Source organism: Podarcis cretensis (assembly GCF_951804945.1).
Source record: "Podarcis cretensis genome assembly, chromosome: 12".
NCBI classification, from domain to species: domain Eukaryota; kingdom Metazoa; phylum Chordata; class Lepidosauria; order Squamata; family Lacertidae; genus Podarcis; species Podarcis cretensis.
In genome coordinates this window covers 37,248,651-37,268,564 of record NC_137181.1, presented here as the reverse complement: position 1 = coordinate 37,268,564, position 19,914 = coordinate 37,248,651, and the positions used below count along the sequence as shown (strand labels likewise).

Sequence of the window (19,914 nt, the reverse complement as noted above, 5' to 3'; positions counted from 1 at the left end):
TGTGTGTGTGTGTGTGTGTGTGTGTGTGGAGTCCCACCACTCACAGAACCTTCTCGTTTATTTATACTCTGCCTTGCAGTAAAGTGCACACAGAAGTCCACATTTGCAGGCGCTTCGTCTACACATTAGGAGTGTGGATTGCAAATGCCAAGCATCAAGGGAAACAGATGTTTGAGAAGTTGGGCCAAAGTTAGTTTAGAGTTGAGGCAAAACATTACTGAGATGGCGGACTCTTTATAGTTTGCGGTTTGGCAGGCATCCAGTAGGGAATTCATCTATCTGTATGAAAAATCAATGGTTCCTCTCGCCATGAGCCTAACAAATGCAGAAGCCTGGCACATATGCCGTATGCTGTTTGCATTTCTGATTTGTGAATGGACTGAGTCCCAAGAAGGAATGCTTGGCAGCGCATCCAGCAATTGCGGCTGCCAGTTTTGATCATGCCATATAGATTTGGCTGAAATGCCAAGCACTGGGAGCCAGTGGTATATGGAATATGAGCTGGAGGCATTCTAGGAAGCAAGAAGGAGAATGACTACGCTGTGCTTGCATATCCTGGGCTAGTATCCAAAGACCTGCTTAGGCTCACCAAAGGTGTTGCACTGGATCAACGAGTGTTAAAACAACAAGACTGAATTGCCCATCTCTATGCCATGTCACAAACTGCTTGAGAGTGTTGCGTCAGCTTCCAGAGCGATTTGCCATGTGGCATTGACTACAGGAGACAAAGCTGCAGTTGGAAGGAAACAAGTGCAAGAGCTCACTTTAGACTTGCAGAATTAGTTTTCACAGTTCTCTGAATACTGACCCTGTAATGGAATCTATAAAGGTGAAATCATGATATAGGAACCTTTGTTCAGATTGGATGGTAGAACTGAAATTTTCTCCAATGCAATATATGAATAAGGCAGCTTCTTGGCTGAACTATTTAATTTTTTTTTGCAACCCCCCCCCCAAACAATCTGGGAACTCTAGTTTACAGAGCTACAACTCCCAACACTCCTAACATGCTGCAGTACCCATGATTCTTTGTTTTCTTGATGGGATGTGCTTTGAATGTAAAGTGTGTTTGCAGCCAGAGACTGACCAAGCATGTATGAAAATGACTTTTTGGTTTGTAACTCAGATAACTGACCTAAGTGGGAAATATCAGCAAGAACAAAACATTACCCAAACACACTAAGTGCTTAGGAAATCTGCTTAGGAAAATGTTGTGTGTGTTCACCTTGTGGAATGACCAATCTTATCTATTATCGCCACAATCTGAACTGAGCAAAGTCTATGCAAGTCTTTGACCAAGTAGGTCCTTGTGGAGATTTGGTTGTACGTGATGTTATTTATTCCTGTGAAAAATGCTGTTTAAATCTCCGTAATGTGTAAAAAGAAGTTTGCTTTTAAGGTTTCATTACAAGCTGTTACGCCACATTCTCCATTATAATTGTGTGCATATAATCACCCCTGTGTTCATGACCTTTAGCTGATGAAGCTAATAAGTTAGAGGGAGTTATCTCAAGAGGGCATTATAAAGGTCAAATCAAAACCCAACCTGTACTACAGCTAAGCATCATGTGCTTTTAAAAAGTGTCTGAAAGTATCCATAGTACTAGAATCGGCCATTACATGCAGGCATTTTGGAACTTCTTTTAACAATGATTCAGAGATCTGCTTAATTGCCTTTTGCCATTCAGGCAATTCCATAGCCCTCTGAAGTTAAGCGTTTATGGTCCCTATTGATTTAGGAAGTGTTTAGATTAGGATTTGTGTGCATGTTAGCAGAGAGTCCCCGGTGTTACTTGTGGTATCTCCAGTTTTTTGTGTCTTGATCTGTTTCCATGTGTGGTCTTTCTAGAACTCAGTCAGGAGCCATTCTTTATTCATCTCAGTATTGCTGGTCTGTCTCTAGCAGAAGGTGTTGATAAGGATGCTCAAAAAGAGTTGAGGCAAAGACCTGTTGCCTCAGGTCTTTCCAATTGTCCGTATGCTTCAATAAGTATATATTCTCTCTTCTAACTTCCTTGTTTACCTCAGAATGTATTTTGTTGTCCACACCAACAATAACAGAGGCAACTGTTTTCCATTTTGTGTGAGCGTACATCTTCCTCCTGCTGCTTTAGACTAATGCCACAATAAATTAGTTAAGACTTTAAGGTGCCACAAGAATTTGTTGCTTGCTGCAACAGACTGCTACAGACTACAGTGGTACCTTGGTTTAAGAACAGCTTAGTTTATGAACAACTTGGATTAAGAATGCTGCAAACCCGGAAGTAGGTGATTTGGTTTGTGAACTTTGCCTTGGAAGCAGAACATGTTGAGTGTGTTTCATTTGTAAATTGAGTCTCCCGCTGCTATAGGAAAGCACGCCTTGGTTTAAGAATGCTTTAGTTTAAGAATGTATTAAGTTTGTATTTAATAATAATGTATTTAAGTTCGTAAACCAAGGTACCACTGTAATTGTTTGGCATGAGCTCACTATAAGCTATTAACATGATTTTACTTTTGAATAAGGAAGTTAAAAAATGCTGCTTCCCTCCCTGTATCATCGGAACCAAAGGGACTTCAATGTGTTTTTTCTTTGGCTTAATTCACATTTTTCACATGAGTGTTCACTTTAACTCTTGAGATGTTCAGCATAAAATAATGAGTTCTACAAGATTTCTTAAAAGCTGCTGCAAATGTTGAGATGTCTTCTGAAAGTAGTAAGGTCAAGACTAACTTCATTTTTCATGAATTTGCTTCTCTGACTTTTTTGCATTAAACGAGGAGAGGGGTAGTGTGCTCAAAGAACAGGTGTTTGCTTTGACTTAATTTTATGGGTGCTTTCTTTCTTCAAGTGTATACAACATAGAAGAACTGAACAAAGGCATTTTACGTAAAGCTGTTTCATGGGTAAATAATTACTACATGGCAGGTTTCCTCTTCTTTATTTTTTTTCTTATTTTAATCCAACCCACCCACCCCATCTGACCTCTCTCAGCAGTCACCTTATTCTTGACTTTGTTTAATTAACTCTGCTTTCCTTATGTAGGACCAAATTATTGTCTTACAGGGGGAAATCATTTCAGGAAGTGCCAGGAAATGCTTTATTCAAAGCCCCGCTGATTGCTTTTTCAAAAGATGTGCCACCCTGCGAAGCCAGCAGGAGTTGAGACTAACCATGCCTGCTGATGGTCTAAGTTGTCCATGGAAATGTTGCAGATCTCTGGCCACCCACAGAGAGCTGTGGCAGTCACTCTGAAGTTTAGTGTTTCCTGAGCCTCCTACGTTTTGCCACACACTCGCCCTCTTTACCCCTTGGAAATGAAAGAGACAGAGAACCATAAGTGTGTGTGTGTGTCTAGATTTATAACTCTAACACGTTCAGGGCCTTTTTAAAACAAGATGATAAGATTTAATGTCCCTTTTACATAGGTACACAAAATAAAACCATTGGTTTCTGAACAGTTAGAGTAGGCAAGCCTAGAAATAATCCCACTTAAATCAGAACACACCAAAAAAATGTTGTGTAGATGTTTATGTGTTTGATATATACACATACATATACGGTACATACACACACATAACTAAGTGGACTCTCAAATCTATTTACACTAACAGGATTAAATTTTTGTTAATTTATCTACAAAACAAGAGTGGCAGTGAAACTTAATTCTAAATGGTGGTTTAATGTTACATATTTATATATGTAATTTAATTTTCCTTAGAGGGGAAATCAATGTCTGAAATATTGGGGAAGTATTTTATTACCTTGGAAATTAGGGAAGGATGAGGAGACTCTGGCTTTCTTGTGGGCAATAGTTTGTATTTGTTTAGCCATAACATAACATAACATCAAGAGCATTGGATGTGAACCGCAAATTTAGTCCTTCATAAACTGCCTTCCAATGCAAATGAGGTATAATTGCAAAGCAACATAGTTTTCATGGTCAAAGAGCAAAAAATACAGAAACTCGGTAGGTGTGAGAAATATTTGTTATGAGGATCTTTATAAAAAGGACATTGATATAGTGAACAATGTAGAATGCTCTCCTGAGGAAAACAGGCTGGGTTTTTGGCACCAGACTAAGAGATTTCTATTCATTTAGGCCTTGGCTAACTAATATGGCCTCTATGGTGGTACTAATCTTTTAATGGAGTGAATTGGATTCCTCCTCATTATTATGTTATTGGATGAGCATTTTAGTTACATTGCATTATTCATTGCTTTAAATATTCTGTTTTTTGCTTTTATCTGTAGTATTTTATCCTGTTTAGTTGCTTTGACACTTTATTTTTTGTAAAAAGCTACTGATACGGTGATGATAATATCCTCTACAACTCTTTTACAGGATGAGCAAAAGCACTTTTCCAATAGCCATTTGTCATAACAGCCATCCAGAAAATTACAACTTGAGAGTAAACAAGCACAATATTTTTAACTGCAGCTATGAAATAGCTGCTGTTGCATTGGACCTGACATAAAATAGATTTAGGTGTGTCCTGTTGTATCACCCTTTGTGTAATTTAGAAGGTTTTGTACTTATTTACCAAGGTAGCACTTGTCTGCTTCCCCCCACCGCACCCCCAGAAATCTTTGCAGTTAGCTGAGGAGAATGGGCTCTTGGAAGTGTTGCCCATGCAAACAGTTTGTTCAATGAGGACACGAGAGAGGCAGTCTTGGTCACTCTTCTGTTCTCAGGCCCTACCCAGAGCTCCAGCAAAGCAGAATCTGGACAAATTACCAGATCTTTAACTCAGCAACATCTGTGCCAGCTGTATCTCAGAGCGGAGGGAGTTCCAAAGCTGGGGTGCCACTCCCGAGAAGGCTCTCCCTTCTCTAGTATGATCAGTTTTGAAACAAAAAATTGAGTACTTCTTAAAGTGGCTGAGATGACACTGAGCTTTCAAATAAAAATAAAAATGCACCTTTATACACTACAGGCATGAAATTATTGACCAATGCATTTTTCTTACAAAGGCAAATTGTCTTAAAAATCAGCAGTAGTAGTGGCTGATCAAAATTTATCCCAATGACCCTTCTAATGCGATTGGAATAGCAACTCTATGTGTAGAAGACTTCCACAGTGCGGCTGAAAGGCATGTAAATACAAGCTGCTTATTTGCAAGGATCTTCCAGATTTGCAAGATGATTGCTATGGAAACCACATAATGAAAACCTTATAACCATCTGTGTTGCTTGATGGATTTTACTGCATAGCTCAGCTGTTTGTGTTTACTGTTGCTAAAAGTATTGAGTAGAATATATTAACCCACAAACTGTTGTTATCTAAGGTATTAATTAATATTGTGCAATGACATGGTGTCTCTTAGCTAGCATAGCACAATATAGTGCTTGTTTGTGATTAGCCATGTTATTAATAAGGGCTTATGGAGGTATCTTAGTAATGAATACTTGAGCTTTTGACGGGAATCTAAACTGAATTGCTTACTTCAAATACATCTTTATCTTGGGCATAACTGATCTCGTGACAGAAGTACGCTCTAGAAAGCTAACTTGGGACATTAACAAAACAACAACTACCTGATATGATTTTTGCTTTTTATTTCAGTTAACTGTATTTGTAGCATTCTAGTCATTCAGTTCCATTATATGCATTTTGTGCACACTTTTTGCATGAAGTAGATGCTTCTCAGCACATTCACCAGTAAAATATGCATCTTGTATACCACTCTGAGTTCTTTTCTACAGCCAAGTGGTATATACAGTTTATGCACTAAATAAATAAAATACCTGTTTGGTCTGCCAAAAATGCATTGCAAAATCTGGAAAAGTCTGCAATCCAGCTGGGAGCTACATTCCAATCTGCAAGCAAATTCTGGAGTTTGAGATTGGGTTTAGTCTATTGCAAAAAGTGAACCAAACAAATTCTTTCTCCATCCATAGTCACAAGATATTTCTACTTGTCTTTCATGGCAGTTTTGCTCCCCTGTTTATAACTACTGTAGTGTACCCAGGAAGATGGGCTTCATGCATCTGATGAAAAAAAGCAACATAGTCCGTGATCTGCTGGCCTCTATCAAAATTTAGATCATATAATTTTTCTCATAAGATAGGAAGAGACCTGTTGTCCTTTATGTAGTCATCTACAGTTCCTTGTGTTGAACTGAAAATCACCATCTATGTCAGGGAAGGGGACCCCCCCAGGATGTTGAGCTCATATCATCCCTGATTTTTGACCATTCTGGCAGGGACGAGGCGAGTTGGAATCTAACATCTGAGAAATCTGCACTAATTTGTTTAAAAGTTGCTGGTACGCAGGCTGAGACCCTACCTGCCTGCGGACTGTCTTGCCAGAGTGGTGCATGCTCTAGTTATCTCCCGCTTGGACTACTGCAATGCGCTCTACGTGGGGCTACCTTAGAAGGTAACCTTGAAACTGCAATTAATCCAGAATGTGGCAGCTAGACTGGTGACTGGGAGTGGCCGCCGGGACCACATAACACCGGTTCTGAGAGATCTGCATTGGCTCCCAGTACGTTTCCGAACACAATTCAAAGTGTTGGTGTTGACCTTTAAAATCCTAAACGGCCTCAGTCCTGTATACCTGAAGGAGTGTCTCCACCCCCATCGTTCAGCCCAGACACTGAGGTCCAGCTCCGAGGACCTTCTGGTGGTTCCCTCACTGTGAGAAGTGAGGTTACAGAGAACTAGGCAGAGGGCCTTCTCGGTAGTGGCGCCCGTCCTGTGGAACACCCTCCCTTCAGATGTGAAGGAAATAAGTAGCTATCTTATCTTTAAAAGACATCTGAAGGCAGCCCTTTTTAGGGAAGTTTTTTAATATTTAATGCTGTATTATTTTTAACACTTGATTGGAAGCCGCCCAGAGTGGCTGGGGAAACTCAGCCAGATGGGCAGGGTATAAATAATAAATTATTATTATTATTATTATTATTATTATTATTATTATTATTACTACTACTACTACTACTACGGGTGAATTGGGGCAGTGGAAGAGAGGGCTAGATCAGCATTTTTGAAACACTAGTCTCCTTAGTTAAATTCAAATATTGTAAAAGTTTTTACCCTCTCCAGTTCTGGAGAAACTTAAAGCTGGTGAGAACTGTTGGCCTTGATACCGCAGTAGAATAGTTTTATAGGGTTTATTAGGAAAAGCTTTTTCCCTCCAGTGTGCTGCATATTAACAGATGCTTATGCAGTGTAACATAATTAGGAACAGTGATACCCAGTGGAAAGGAGAGATAACTAACAGGGCATGTTTGTTCCTTGGATATAAGCCATAGGATGAGAGTGCCTCCTGGTGCCCCTAACAGTATATAGAAAGACATTTCTTTTCTTGTCTTTGTGTTCTTACTTAGCCTTCTAAAATGTGTGGTAAAAGGAAACTGTATCCACTTGTCAGCATTCCCCTAGCACTTTCCCTTGTATGAAGTGATGTCATTTTATCTGTACAAAATCCTTATCTAGTTGTTCTCTTGCCCTTGGCCACCCGGTGAGCTTTGTGGCCGAACGGCAATTGCAAGTGGGTTTATTTCCAAATCCCAGGACAACATATTGGCCCCAGCTGAACCTTGAATGTGCTATGTCAGTCTAAATATGGTTTCCATAACAAATCTACCCATTCTGGCTTTCTTGTGGAGTCTTGTGCCAACATAAAATCTGTCTACGTTGGATAGTGGAATTGAGATCTACAAAGCTGCTATGTTGAGTAATCTGTGCCCTTAACATCCAAACTACAATTGCTGCTTTCTGTGGGTAAGCAGCACATAACAAGCCTCTTGAGAGCCAGTGTGGTGTAGTGGTTAAGAGCGGTAGATTCGTAATCTGGGGAACCGGGTTTGCTTCTCCGCTCCTCCACATACATCTGCTGGGTGACCTTGGGCTGCTCACACTTCTTTGAAGTCTCTCAGCCCCACTCCACCTCACAGAGTGTTTGTTGTGGGGGAGGAAGGGAAAGGAGAATGTTAGCTGCTTTGAGACTCCTTCGGGTAGTGATAAAGCGGGATATCAAATCCAAACTCCTCCTCCTCTTCTTCTTCTTTTTGGGGTGTTGTGGAGCAGGTATTATGAACTGGTACTCTGCCTTGCATGCATTTGACAAGTGTGAAACATGTCTAAATAGATGAGTGGTCTCATGGCTGCTAAAAATCTCTATTCATCAGTTTGAAATGAGAAGTCAACAACATGCTGTCACCCAATTTACTTTACTTTTTTTTTTTAATCCTCTGTTAATCCAGGAGTAGGGTTGTGTCATGAGACAGTGTCTGGTAACTGTGGTTGGGTACGTAGGGTTCAACAAAATGAATCTGGGTGCAGAGGTTGTAGTGATAGTTAAAGCAGCCTTGTGATCTGAAGTAATTGGGGTACTTCTGAACGATGGGGTCTTCTTACCCCTGAAGCATTAGGTATGTGGTGTGGTATGTGCACATTGCTCCTGGGATGCCAGGCTGAGGCTTATGCAAGAGCAGCCACAGTGTCCCCAGATTTTGTTGGACTACCACTTCCTTTTTCCTTGAGCATTGGCCATATTGGCTGTGGCTGATGGGAGCTGGAGTTCAACAACATCATCTGGGGACCACATTGGCCAAAACCATCCTAAAGGTATGGTTGGCTCCTTCCTTATTGAGTTTCAGGCTTGGTGTAAAGATGCAGCCATGTTTAGGGAAGTTTTTAATAACTGATGTTTTAATGTATTTTTAACCTGTTGGAAGCTGCCCAGAGTGGCTGGGGAGACCCAGCTGGATGGGCGGGGTAGAAATAATAAATTATAATTATAATTATAATTATAATTATAATTTGGTCAGAATACTTGCTGCTTTGTTTTCTGAGTTCTAGGATTTCTGCTGTGGTTATGTTTAATCAATCGGGCTGTGTTAAATAGACTAAAATGCTTAAAATGGTGTGAATGTGGCCATAGTTTAGCAGCAGCTAAATTGCTTTGACAATGTATGAATCAGTGGCACAAAAAAGAGTAAATTAGTTTCAACCGCTTTTGCTTTGTTTTTTGTTTTCTTGGAGCCCATTAAGCTTTTAGGCTTTCCCTTTTGAAATGAAAATGTTAGCTCTTGTTGACTTAATTGCATACTCTTTATGTGGTGAACCTTGTTGCATATGGCGATACCTTAGATTTTATCAGGGAGAACTGTGATTTTCAAGCCTGTCTCCTTGATGCGGGATAGGCCCTGCCATATAACAACTTCCTTCAGGGAGCACAATGGGGCCGTGGCAGTGTGGGGAATTGAGAAGGGTCAGGAATGAGTGTCTGAATTGGTCCACTGAATTGGTTTCCCTCAGTGCAGAGGATGCTATGTGAGCTCTGCTTCTGGAAAAATGGCTTGGCACAGCACTGCCTTGATATGCTACTAGCTTTCACTGGTATGAAAGCGAACTTAACAGCAATATGGTGGCGTTGTGAAAACGATGTGAGAAGTATCGCCTTGTGGGGAGCTTCATTACATCAAAAACCTGTGTCAGCGCTGGAACTAGAGAAGCCAACCAGTGATAATGACTCTTCAAGTCGCCTTCTCTTTGCTTCGGAGGAGAAGGATTGGATCTAAAGGCACTCGAGTTATATTTCTAGTTCAAAACTGGGGTGTTTGTTTTTAAGAGGGACATCCAAGTGCTTGACCACATTTCAACCCTGCTGTGTGTGCTGACTTTGTGGCCTCCTTGACAGACAAAATTTACGCCGCCTCAGCCACACTCTGTATTTTCTAAACTGTCGTGGGCTATAATTCCTGTAGACTAACATGTTTGTTCAACGTATTGCTTGTGTCTGCAGAAGAAGAAGAAGCACCGGCCAAAGTGCCAGTGAAGGCTGAAGAGTCAAGGAAACCGAGCCAAGAGAACCTTAGCAATCCTTCAGGTACCTTTTGGATTCCCAGCCTGTGTTTTGCCTCCATTGCTTTACGTTTACTTTTCGGTGTTTGCCTCTCGCCCATCCCAGCCCTCGGCACAGATAAAAGCCTTGAAGTTTCTGAAAGTTTAACTGATTTCTTATGGCAGGAGAAAGGGGGGGGGGGCGGAATCTGAATAGCACCATTTAGGATGCATGAAAATCGCTTGAGAAGGATTTATAAAGTAAGCCAATTTATACAAGGTATTCCTTCCTGAATTACTTTGTAATGACTCAATTAGCTTTCATTTCTTCACAAAGGAGATTTAGCTGCATAAATTAGCTTATCATCATTGAGGAAGTGTCACTGCTAAAGGACAGTTTATAGATACAACATGCAGTTCCTGTCAAACCTATAAGAATGTAATATAGACATCTGTGTATACTTTGTGCTTGAGCAGAACAGACTTCTGTCATTCAGAGACTAACAGGGGACAACAAGTTGCCCAGGGGACCAGCAATGTAGACGTCTCTGAAAAGGTCATCTTGACACAGGCTCTGACAATCGACCCGCAGCTCTGTCTTCTTTGATAAAAATCAGATAAACTTAAGACCACTAATTGATCTGCAGCCTGTTTAAATGTTGGCCATGCATATCTTCATTGCATATGATTATACCACAGAAAGCAAATGAACTGGGCTAAGAAATGCTGGTGCTCGGTGACAGCAGAATGGAAAAGTGACGGCAGCATAAAAAAATCAGAAAAGGACATGAAGGGCTGTGAAGAATGGCCTCTCTCTGCTGTGCCTTGGCAACTTGCCCCGTGCAAATTAGCACTACACTTGGGAGAGCAGGGTGGGGACTGGACACAGCATAGGAAGCCTTTGGGTTAGGAGCAGCCTTCTTTGCCGCTCTTAAAAATCAACTTAACCTCTACTTTGGGAGCTCACTCTCTTGCCACTTTGAGCTCCGTGTTGTTTTTAACTTCGAAAACCAGAGCTTGTCCCTTATCAGGACAGTTCTTTACACCCCAGACACCAGCTGAGCAAGTGGCTCAGTGTTGCAGCTGGGCCCTACAAAGGAATGAGCCCTAGGGTTATCTTTCTCGTCATATTCCTCCACATCATTCTTCCACGGCTGTCACAGAAAGGGTGGACGAGGAGTGTGTTCAGGAAGCGTCTTGGCTGTGCCCTTCCTCATATAGTGTGTGGAGAGGAAACAGGCCTGATTTCCGGCCTCTCACAGGAAGCTATCTGAGCAGGTTGTTGTAGACAGTTTGGGTTTGGGTTTGCCGTGCACAGGAAACAAGGGGGTGAGTCATCAGATGTTGCTGTCAGAGTGGACCACTACAAAACAAGCATTAAAAAAATAATAATTCTCAGCGTAACCTTGGCAACGGGATCACGGAAGCTTTCCAGTAAATAGACACGTTCCCAAATTAATGCGATGTAGGCCAGCCCCGTTTCTCAGCCATTATAAAGCGAGTGCCAGAATCTTTTCTAAAACTGTAGCCTCTCCTATGCATGTTTACTCATAAGGAAGTCACAACATGTTCGACAGGGCTTACTCCCTGGTAAAGGTGCATCTTCAAGTTGGGCTGGGAAAGACTCCTCCCTGAAACCCTGCAGAGCTGCTACCAATCAGGGTGGACGATATTGAGTTGTGTAGACAATATTGAGTTGGATGGGCCCAGTGGTCAGATGCCTGGACTCCTAGGGATTAGAGCCTTAGTAAACTTTGAACACAAATCAGTTTAATAATAAAATGCCATCCCTTTCACATGAAGGCTGTGCTGGGAAACTGCCATACCACAATTGCCTCTTAACTTCTAGGCTCTGTATGCAACGTTCAGGATGTTTGTTCAAATGAATCCTGATAAAGTTATCAAGTTCTAAAGTTACAAGTTTGTTTCTAGAACCCACGAAGTTGAAGAATTTTAAAGGTTCTGGCATGTGTAGTAGGCCCAAACTTGAATGCAATCTATTCCTTGCAGTTGGATTATTTTGAGAACCTTTTAGGATTTCTTCTTTACATTTGGGTTTTGCTGACATGAACTATAGCGCTGGGAACAGTCCAAAGGGATTTGACAGTGGGAAAGGATGGGATTAACACATATTTGTTGCAACATGTGGCCAAATTACCTTTTCTTTGTTCACATTAGAAAGCCTGCAGGATCAGATCAAAGCCTAATCCAAGATCTTGTTTCCCACAGTAGCTTCCAGCAACGGGGCATAAAAGTGATAGTCTTCCTGTGGTGTTACCCAGATTGAAATAGGTCTAGATAATGCTTCGCCCAAGTAAGCGTCAGTTCATCTTATTTTCCAAACACTAAAAGCTGTGGTTAATGTTATTGTTTGATTAGACAAGCTACCTTCATAAACCATGGTTTGAAGTTGGCTTGTTTTTAACAAACCATAGTTAAGATTAAGCACCATTTGTCAGGTTCAGGCAACACAACAAGCTAGGGTTAATCTAAATCGATAGTGAACATCTTGTAGGCACAGCAGAGGAGCATATTCCATGGTTCATTATTTTCATGCTAAACTATGGTTTAGTGTGATGTCCGAGTGATGACTTTCTCTTGCCTGTCCTAAACCTGCTGTTCATTTCATTTTCTGGCTTCAGGTTCTGCTCTAGTTATGAGAGAGGATGAAAAAGTCTTCTCCCCTCCCTCCTCACTATACATAATTTTATTAACTTCGGTCATGAACTCCCCTTGCCTTTTCCTCACCAACTACCCTCCACAATGCTTTTAGCTCTTCCTCACAAGTCTCTTTGTGTATATATGGGGGCAAACCATTTCCCCCCACTTGCTAAGTCTTTAAGGAGTTGAAACTTTAATCTTTCCAAAGTGATTGTAACTTACAAAGCATCCTCCGAGCTTTTAACTCCCACGTCAGAAATTGTACAGTTGTCCCAGAGTGGCAGTTTCTGCAACAGCTGTGCCCTGACAGTCATGCAAATTCTATGCAAATGACGGCTATTGCACATAAATAATAGACAACGTAGTTCATGTTTCCAGCAGTCTCTTTGCTGAAAAAGTGACCTGCCCCCATCGTGAATTATTACTGTTTTCCTTTGTTAGCATGGTCTTAAATTTTTATGAGCGAACCTATAAATATAAGTACGTTTCATACAATATCCTTGAAATAAAGAACCATAATAATTATTCCCTGATGTGAAATTCATTTCAAGCAATGGTTCTAACACTTTAGTACGGCAGTGACCTCTGATCCTCTCTGGACGGTTAAACATGTAATGCTAGAAGTTTGTTTGTTATGTAGGGTCGTGAATTGGAAAAGAATATTTCGGCCTTACTATGGATCACATGACATGAACTTGTTCTAACCTTACTTAAGAATGTAAGATGTTTTTCACATTAAAACTACCCCCACCTTCCAACAATAATATATATAGAGTTTTCTATTTGTATACCTGTGTGGCTTGAACAACCAGGCATCATGTGTTGATCACAAGCAATTCCTTACTTGTGCTACAGTCCCCTCATGGACAAATGTGGCTTTTAGATAGGCATGCGGGGAAAAGTTGTTTCTTCACGTACCTTATTTTCATATCTAAGGTTGCGATCCTGTACACACTTCTCTGGGAGTAATTCTCACTGAACTCTGGCCCTCCTGAGTAGACAAGCATAGGTTTTGACTGTCAAATCCTGTTAACGTTGAGTCTGTAATCCAAATAACTGTACAGCAGCTTTGCCTGCTTGGTCTTCGGTTTTGGCACTGAATTCTAACTCTCTGTCAGAATTCAATTTACTGAGAGCAATTTTTTGCATTCTTAGTAGGTAAATGCCTTGCAATCTCTGTACAGAAGGATACGATGTTGAAGATAAAAAAGATATTTTTTAAAAAAATAATCATTATTAAGCATTCGACGGCTGTATCCAAAATCACCTTAAATCATCATAAAGGGCAGAACAAATTTAAAATAATAAAAATTTCAAAATGATAAAGCCACAGTTAATAATATTGTTACATTCATGGAGCCAAGTTTACATTTAATTGGACTGGATGACTCTCAGGGTCCCTTCCAGTTCTATGAGTCTATGATTCTGTATTCTGATTTCAGATAAGAACTAGTTGATATTGATCTCGATATCAAACCCCTTGTTCATTACCTATCAATACAGATATACCCTTATCTGTATTGGTGTTCACCTTATTATAGTAGGATAGGATTCTCCCTTCTTAAAATATTTTAGCTTGAGCATTTTTAGTTACTGGTGTTGTTTAATCTTTTCAATGTTAATTTGTATGTACGCTTTTGCAAGTGTGCATCGCTGTGAGACATTTTGTGTAGAAAGCAACGGCATATTGTAGCAGCTCTAGAACCCTGTTGGGAATGATTAAATGCAAGATAATAAATGCAGGCGTTATCAAGCCCAACCACCTTATTTTTAAGACTCTTATTTTACGATTTTGGCGAGGCGGGGAATAGGAACTACATTCCACAAATCAGATTTCTCCCCCCCCCCTCTACATTTATAAGCTATTAAAATATCCTAATGAAATATGATATAGGTATTTAACACAGAACAAGCAAATTGCTTATGGGGGTGGGGGGAGGAAAAAAGAAATGGCTAAAAATAAGTGGTGCATGCACAATCCCACTCACTGTGCAGACTGCCGCCCTGAGTGCCCTCTAGCGTTTTACAACAGAAGTTAAGCCGGTTCTGTTTAGAATTCAGGCCACGTGATGAAAATGGAAATGCTGCCTCGAGTCGAATGCAGATCAGGGAAACATCTGCCTATGACTTTCCATGAGCTGAGCTGAATGTAGCATTGGAAGATATTATTATGACATCTTAATACTGGAGGGGATTAAATGTAGATCACCGTCATGATTAGAAAACGGCGCCGCTTTCTGAAATGCAGTGCGCAGCTTACATTTGGCGAGGCTTTTTTTACAGATGTGATAACCATTAATTATACACAATTGTATGTGGAGGGATATAAATAATGATTTTTGAGTTCTTGAAAGTGTCGCTGGATCGCTTTCGTGATTCTCAGTATGGCAGTTTTGTTGCATCTGTAACAAAATGAAGACAGCGTTCCCTTAATCCGATTAAATCTGGAGTGCTTATCTCTGAATTGAAAGATGCAGATTATTAGCACACTCGCATCTGTTGTGGGTCTTGTGAGCATAATGTTCCCTGCTTGCCTCATCGGGGCTTCTTGCATTCTTGCTGTGTTAAACTCGGCCGATGCGCTTCTTACAGAATCGCAAACAGGAAATAGCTTCCTGTGTTCACAGAAGCTTCCCAAGTATTTCAACCGCATGGAATTTCTGTGCTCCAGTAAGTGCTTCTCTGTATGGCAAGCATATGACAAAGCATTTATTACTGTGTTATGGTGGCATTACAGAGCAAACAGTGCTAAAATAATCAATCAGTTAATGGTCTGTATGGCAGTTTGAACGCAGCACATTCATTGTGCTTATGTTCTTAGAAGGATGAGTTTACGGCTGTGGTGTGTGTTGCATATTTAGCCGGAACTTAATGTCCTAAGCTGGTGCTGACACAAATATTTTTTTAAAATGCAACTTCAGCAAGGTTGGCTCTACCGACGTGACAATATTTCAGCTTTAGCCCTCAAAAAAGGGAGAAGTTTTCAGAGGGGAAGTTTGTCTTTTTCAGGAGAAAGACATGGAGAGCTGCAAAGTGCTTGTTTTGCCCTGTTGTCACAGGTTTTCTTAATGTCAGCAGCCATCTTACCCCTATTCTATGGGAAAACTCATAGCTGCTTGCGTGAAATAAAGTAGCAGATCTGTGATGTGCAACTCCATGGCAATAACTTGTTTTTTAAAAAAAGATAAATAAATGTGACTACATGTTTGACGACTGCAAGAAATGGAACTTGTTTTTCATTCTTGCTGTAGTACTTACGAGACGAAGGGGTGGTTTCCTACGACAGAAAAGAAAGTTGGAAAATGTTTCTCGGTCGATCTTTGGGGTTTTTTGAGCGGTGGTGTATTTGTAACCTTGATAACAAAACCCCAGATCACATATGCTGACAAATCTAATGTATTCACCTCTTCCTTCCCCAGGCAGTAAAAAAACCGATTATGCTAATTTCTATCAAGGTATGTGGGACTGTACCGGTGATGTTCCTGATGAGCTGACATTCAAACGTGGAGACGCTATCTACATTCTCAGCAAGGTACTGTATCCTACCGAGAATAGATAGGTACAAGGAGATAGCTGAAGTAAAGAAAAAAGAAAAGAAAAAAAGCGTGCAGTTTTCAAGAGTGTCGGGAAATTGGCATTTCCTTTACATCCTTCACGTTCCGTCAGAAGTTCCTTGCCCATTAATTATTTTGTCAATGGAATGTAATCACATCTGAAGTGGTATTGTGCAACAGGAATTGTCTTTAAAGCATGTTTATCTCTGCTTCCCTCGGAGACAATGCACTTAATTGCATGTAAAAGTTAGCTTTGTCAACTCCTGTGTGCGTACAAGTTACATCCTCTTCCTTGGCAGTTCTTGCATGTGCTGAACTCGGAATTTTTGGAATTGTTTTCATATCAGAGCAGTAACCAGCGGCTGTGTGTGTGTGTGTGTGTTTACAGATTCAGTTGACTTTCCATACATTGCTTCCCCTCCCTCTCTTTTCTGTTAATCACTCTGCAAAAGTGCAATTTCCCCCCTGCATTTACTGAAGGAGGCAGAATTAACGTCAGTATGCATCAAACTAATATTTCGTTCTTGCAACATTTAACTATTCTGGAAAGTAGATCACTGTAACAGCGCCTCTAAGTTGCAAACAGAACAGGACTTTATTTTTGAGCCGTGTACGGAATTATGCAGTTAGTCTCACGTAAGAGTCGTTTCCCCCCTCAATTCCTCCACAAATGAGCAGACCCCCTTTCCAGAAAATGTTCAGTTCTTGCTCTGCAGAAACTAGAGGGGCAACCCTGACAATGAGCCATGGCTGTGGCCTGGACACCTGGCGATACTTTGAGCAATTGCTTCTTGACCCCATCCTTGCTGTCTGTAGAACTGGCAAGCCAATATTCATAGCATACTCTTGCTAGGGTTGCCACCTCTTCCTGTATAATACAGGATTGTCCCATATTTCAATGTAAAATGTTACATCCTGTATTGATAAAGTTTTGTCCTGTATTTCAGGTTCTCTCTCTCTCTCTCTCTCTCTCTCTCTCCCACCCCAGGTTAGGGAACCTCTCCAAATGCATGTTTTTGAAAGGGTATGTGAAAGGTCATGTATTTAAGCTCTGGGTAGCCAAGCACAGACAGATTTACAAATTTGTGTGTGTGAGAGAGGGACAGACAGACAGACAGACAGATTCCAGAGGGGCCATTGTGATAGGCTGCAGTATATTGTAATGGATTGCTTTGAAGTCACTTCAGCACCAGATGAAAAAAAAAATTGCCTCCCAACCGCCCCGCCTTGCCCCGCCCTGTCCTGTCCTGTATTTTGCCAGAACAAAAGTGGCAACCCTACCATGCCTTTCCCACGCCTGTAAAGTGCAAAGGATTTCTAATTAAATAGATGTGTTTCATTAGAACTAAGTGTACCTCTTCTGCTTTGTTACTGATGTAACAAAATAACTTATTAATAATGATCTGCAATATCTCTGTTGCACAGCTGCCCTCAGAACACTATGAGAGTTGTTGTTGTTGTTTAGTCGTATAGTCGTGTCCGACTCTTAGGTCATCCTTATTCCCATTTTACAGATGGGGAACTGTTCTTTCCCAGGCACACCTGCTAAGTCCTTGGCACGGCCGGAATTTAGCTCCCCAAAATCCAGACCTGGCATATCTAATCCACTCTTTTTGCTTTGTTAAATGCAGTAGCTAGCTTCCAGGTGTGTGGCCGTGCTCTGTAATCCTGTCCATGCTTTTCTGGATGTATTCTGCATTGTATTCCAACAGAGCTTATTCCCAAGAAACGGTGCACAATTGCAGCCTTACACTTTTATTTTATAGCACCATCTTACTGTACTTTTCTCTTAAGTGTGTTAACTAACATGTTAAACAGCTACAGCTCTTAAAACATTCCTACAAGGAATTGCATCTTGATTTTCACCAGTCAAATTCGTGGTTCATTTGATGCAGAACTGAAAGCATTCCACTTTGCAAAGAAACACAAGGTGGAGCAAACATGCCTTCTCTTTCCCTTCAATCCTATGTAGTATCTTGATTCATCTACCTACCTACCTACCTACCTACCTATGTATCATCTATCTATTTTCTACACCATGGGTAGGCAAACTAAGGCCCGGGGGCCAGATCCAGCCCAATCGCTTTCTAAATCCAGCCTGCGGACGGTCTGGGAACCAGTGTGTTTTTACATGAGTAGAATGTGTCCTTTTATTTAAAATGCATCTCTGGGTTATTTGTGGGGCCTGCCTGGTGTTTTTACATGAGTAGAATGTGTCCTTTTATTTAAAATGCATCTCTGGGTTATTTGTGGGGCCTGCCTGGTGTTTTTACATGAGTAGAATATATGCTTTCATTTAAAATACATCTCTGGGTTATTTGTGGGGCATAGGAATCTGTTCATTTATTTCTCCAAAATATAGTCTGGCCCCCCACATGGTCTGAGGGACAGTGGACCGGCCCCTTGCTGAAAAAGTTTACACCTTGGTTTTGATCAGTTGTAGCTGCTCCCGATCTATGAAAGTTTTATGTTCAGAATTTGCCCCTCCAATTTTCCAAAGAAATTTGATGAAAATTCAACACGCTTTTGGCTGTTGACTGCTGCTATTTCAGCAAAGTGAGGTCTCTAGTCAGCACTGAATTCAGGGACTTTGGAAAGTAAAACTCTAGGGAATAATCTGCCTCTACTGTTCAAGGTCTAACTGACTGTTACCAGCCAGACAAAGGGTTTGTTAAGAATATAAACACAGTAAAATATAATCCACAACAGCTTAAGCTGAAGGATTTGAACAAATACTTCTTAACCCTCTAAATTGGTGCTTCAGTTTTATGGCACTTGGATGATTCTTTGGCAGTTTTTTGTTTTTTAAAGAAACATTTTTTTACACCATCTAGTGGTTGAAAATGAGAGATGCAGGTGTTGGGAGACATTAATGTCTGCAGTTCCAAAATGGTGTCATAAATTTCAACTTTGGCTTGATCTCAGCTATTGCTTATTACTTTCTGATCGTATATCAGCCCCCCTTGACATTAATCCTCAGGAAATCTTACTCTGCTGATAAGGAATTAAAGGTAAGTATTATATGTTGTGGGAAGAATGCAATGTGAGCTGAAAGATAAAGTACTTGTGAAGGCAGAAAGCATTTCAGCAGAGGAAATTTAAATAACAGCAAGGCCAGTTATGAAACGAGCTGAAACATACCTTTGGTGCTTCTGCCAGTAACATCCTTGTGGGTGGGTGTTGTTCCTAAAATATGATCAACAAAATGATTTTTCCTAACCATGTCTTGACAAATTCCTCCCTTCCCTTAAAGAAATATTTGGAAACAACTTCACTTTAAGTATGGAAACAGTAGGATCTTATGTAGGTTTCGAAACGGATCACACACTTCAACTTTTCCTCTTGTTTGTGCATCTTGTTCATATCTTATTGCAAACAGTGGCAACTGCAACTGGGCACAAGACTGGTCTTAAATGCTTTTTAGTACTACAGAGGTTTATATTCTGTGTTTTCACATATATTTCCTATATGTGTAAAGTTCGCAGGGTTATAGTCTCCTCCTTCCCCATCATCTTTTTGATTTTAAACTTAATAGCAATATTATATAGGAGCATTCTGACTGCACGCAGACTCCCATACGTTTCTGATCTCATGCCCAGTACCATAAAGTGTTGTGTTGTTAGTTAATACTTTGTGTTTGCTTTATCCTGACTTTTATGCAAGAAAAAAGAAATCTTCAGGTGGTTTCCTACCTCCATAATGTAATTTGTTGTTTACAGTACTGAGGATTCTAACAAGGGGGGAGGATCAGTATTCACTTTTGAAATATTGTAACTAACCTTTTTTTTTTTTTTAAAGGAATCTTTCTCCCCTACTTTTGGCTAAATTTTAAAACCAGGTTTAAAATAGGAATATAAATTACAATGTAGGTTTTGGGGACCCTAAAAGAACATCGTTTTAGGAATAAAAATCTTTTCATTTAGA

The 19,914-nt window shown here is 40.5% G+C and overlaps 1 protein-coding gene across 1 annotated transcript in view; it reads left to right on the top strand.

Annotated features, from left to right (window-relative positions):
• SKAP2 (src kinase associated phosphoprotein 2) overlaps positions 1–19,914 on the top strand; it is a 104,248-nt gene that overhangs the window by 72,687 nt on the left and 11,647 nt on the right. Inside the window, exons 10-11 of the mRNA XM_079948082.1 lie at positions 9,738–9,821; positions 15,856–15,968. Coding sequence (XP_079804208.1) covers positions 9,738–9,821; positions 15,856–15,968 — 197 coding nt within the window. The remainder of the gene's footprint in view (positions 1–9,737; positions 9,822–15,855; positions 15,969–19,914) is intronic.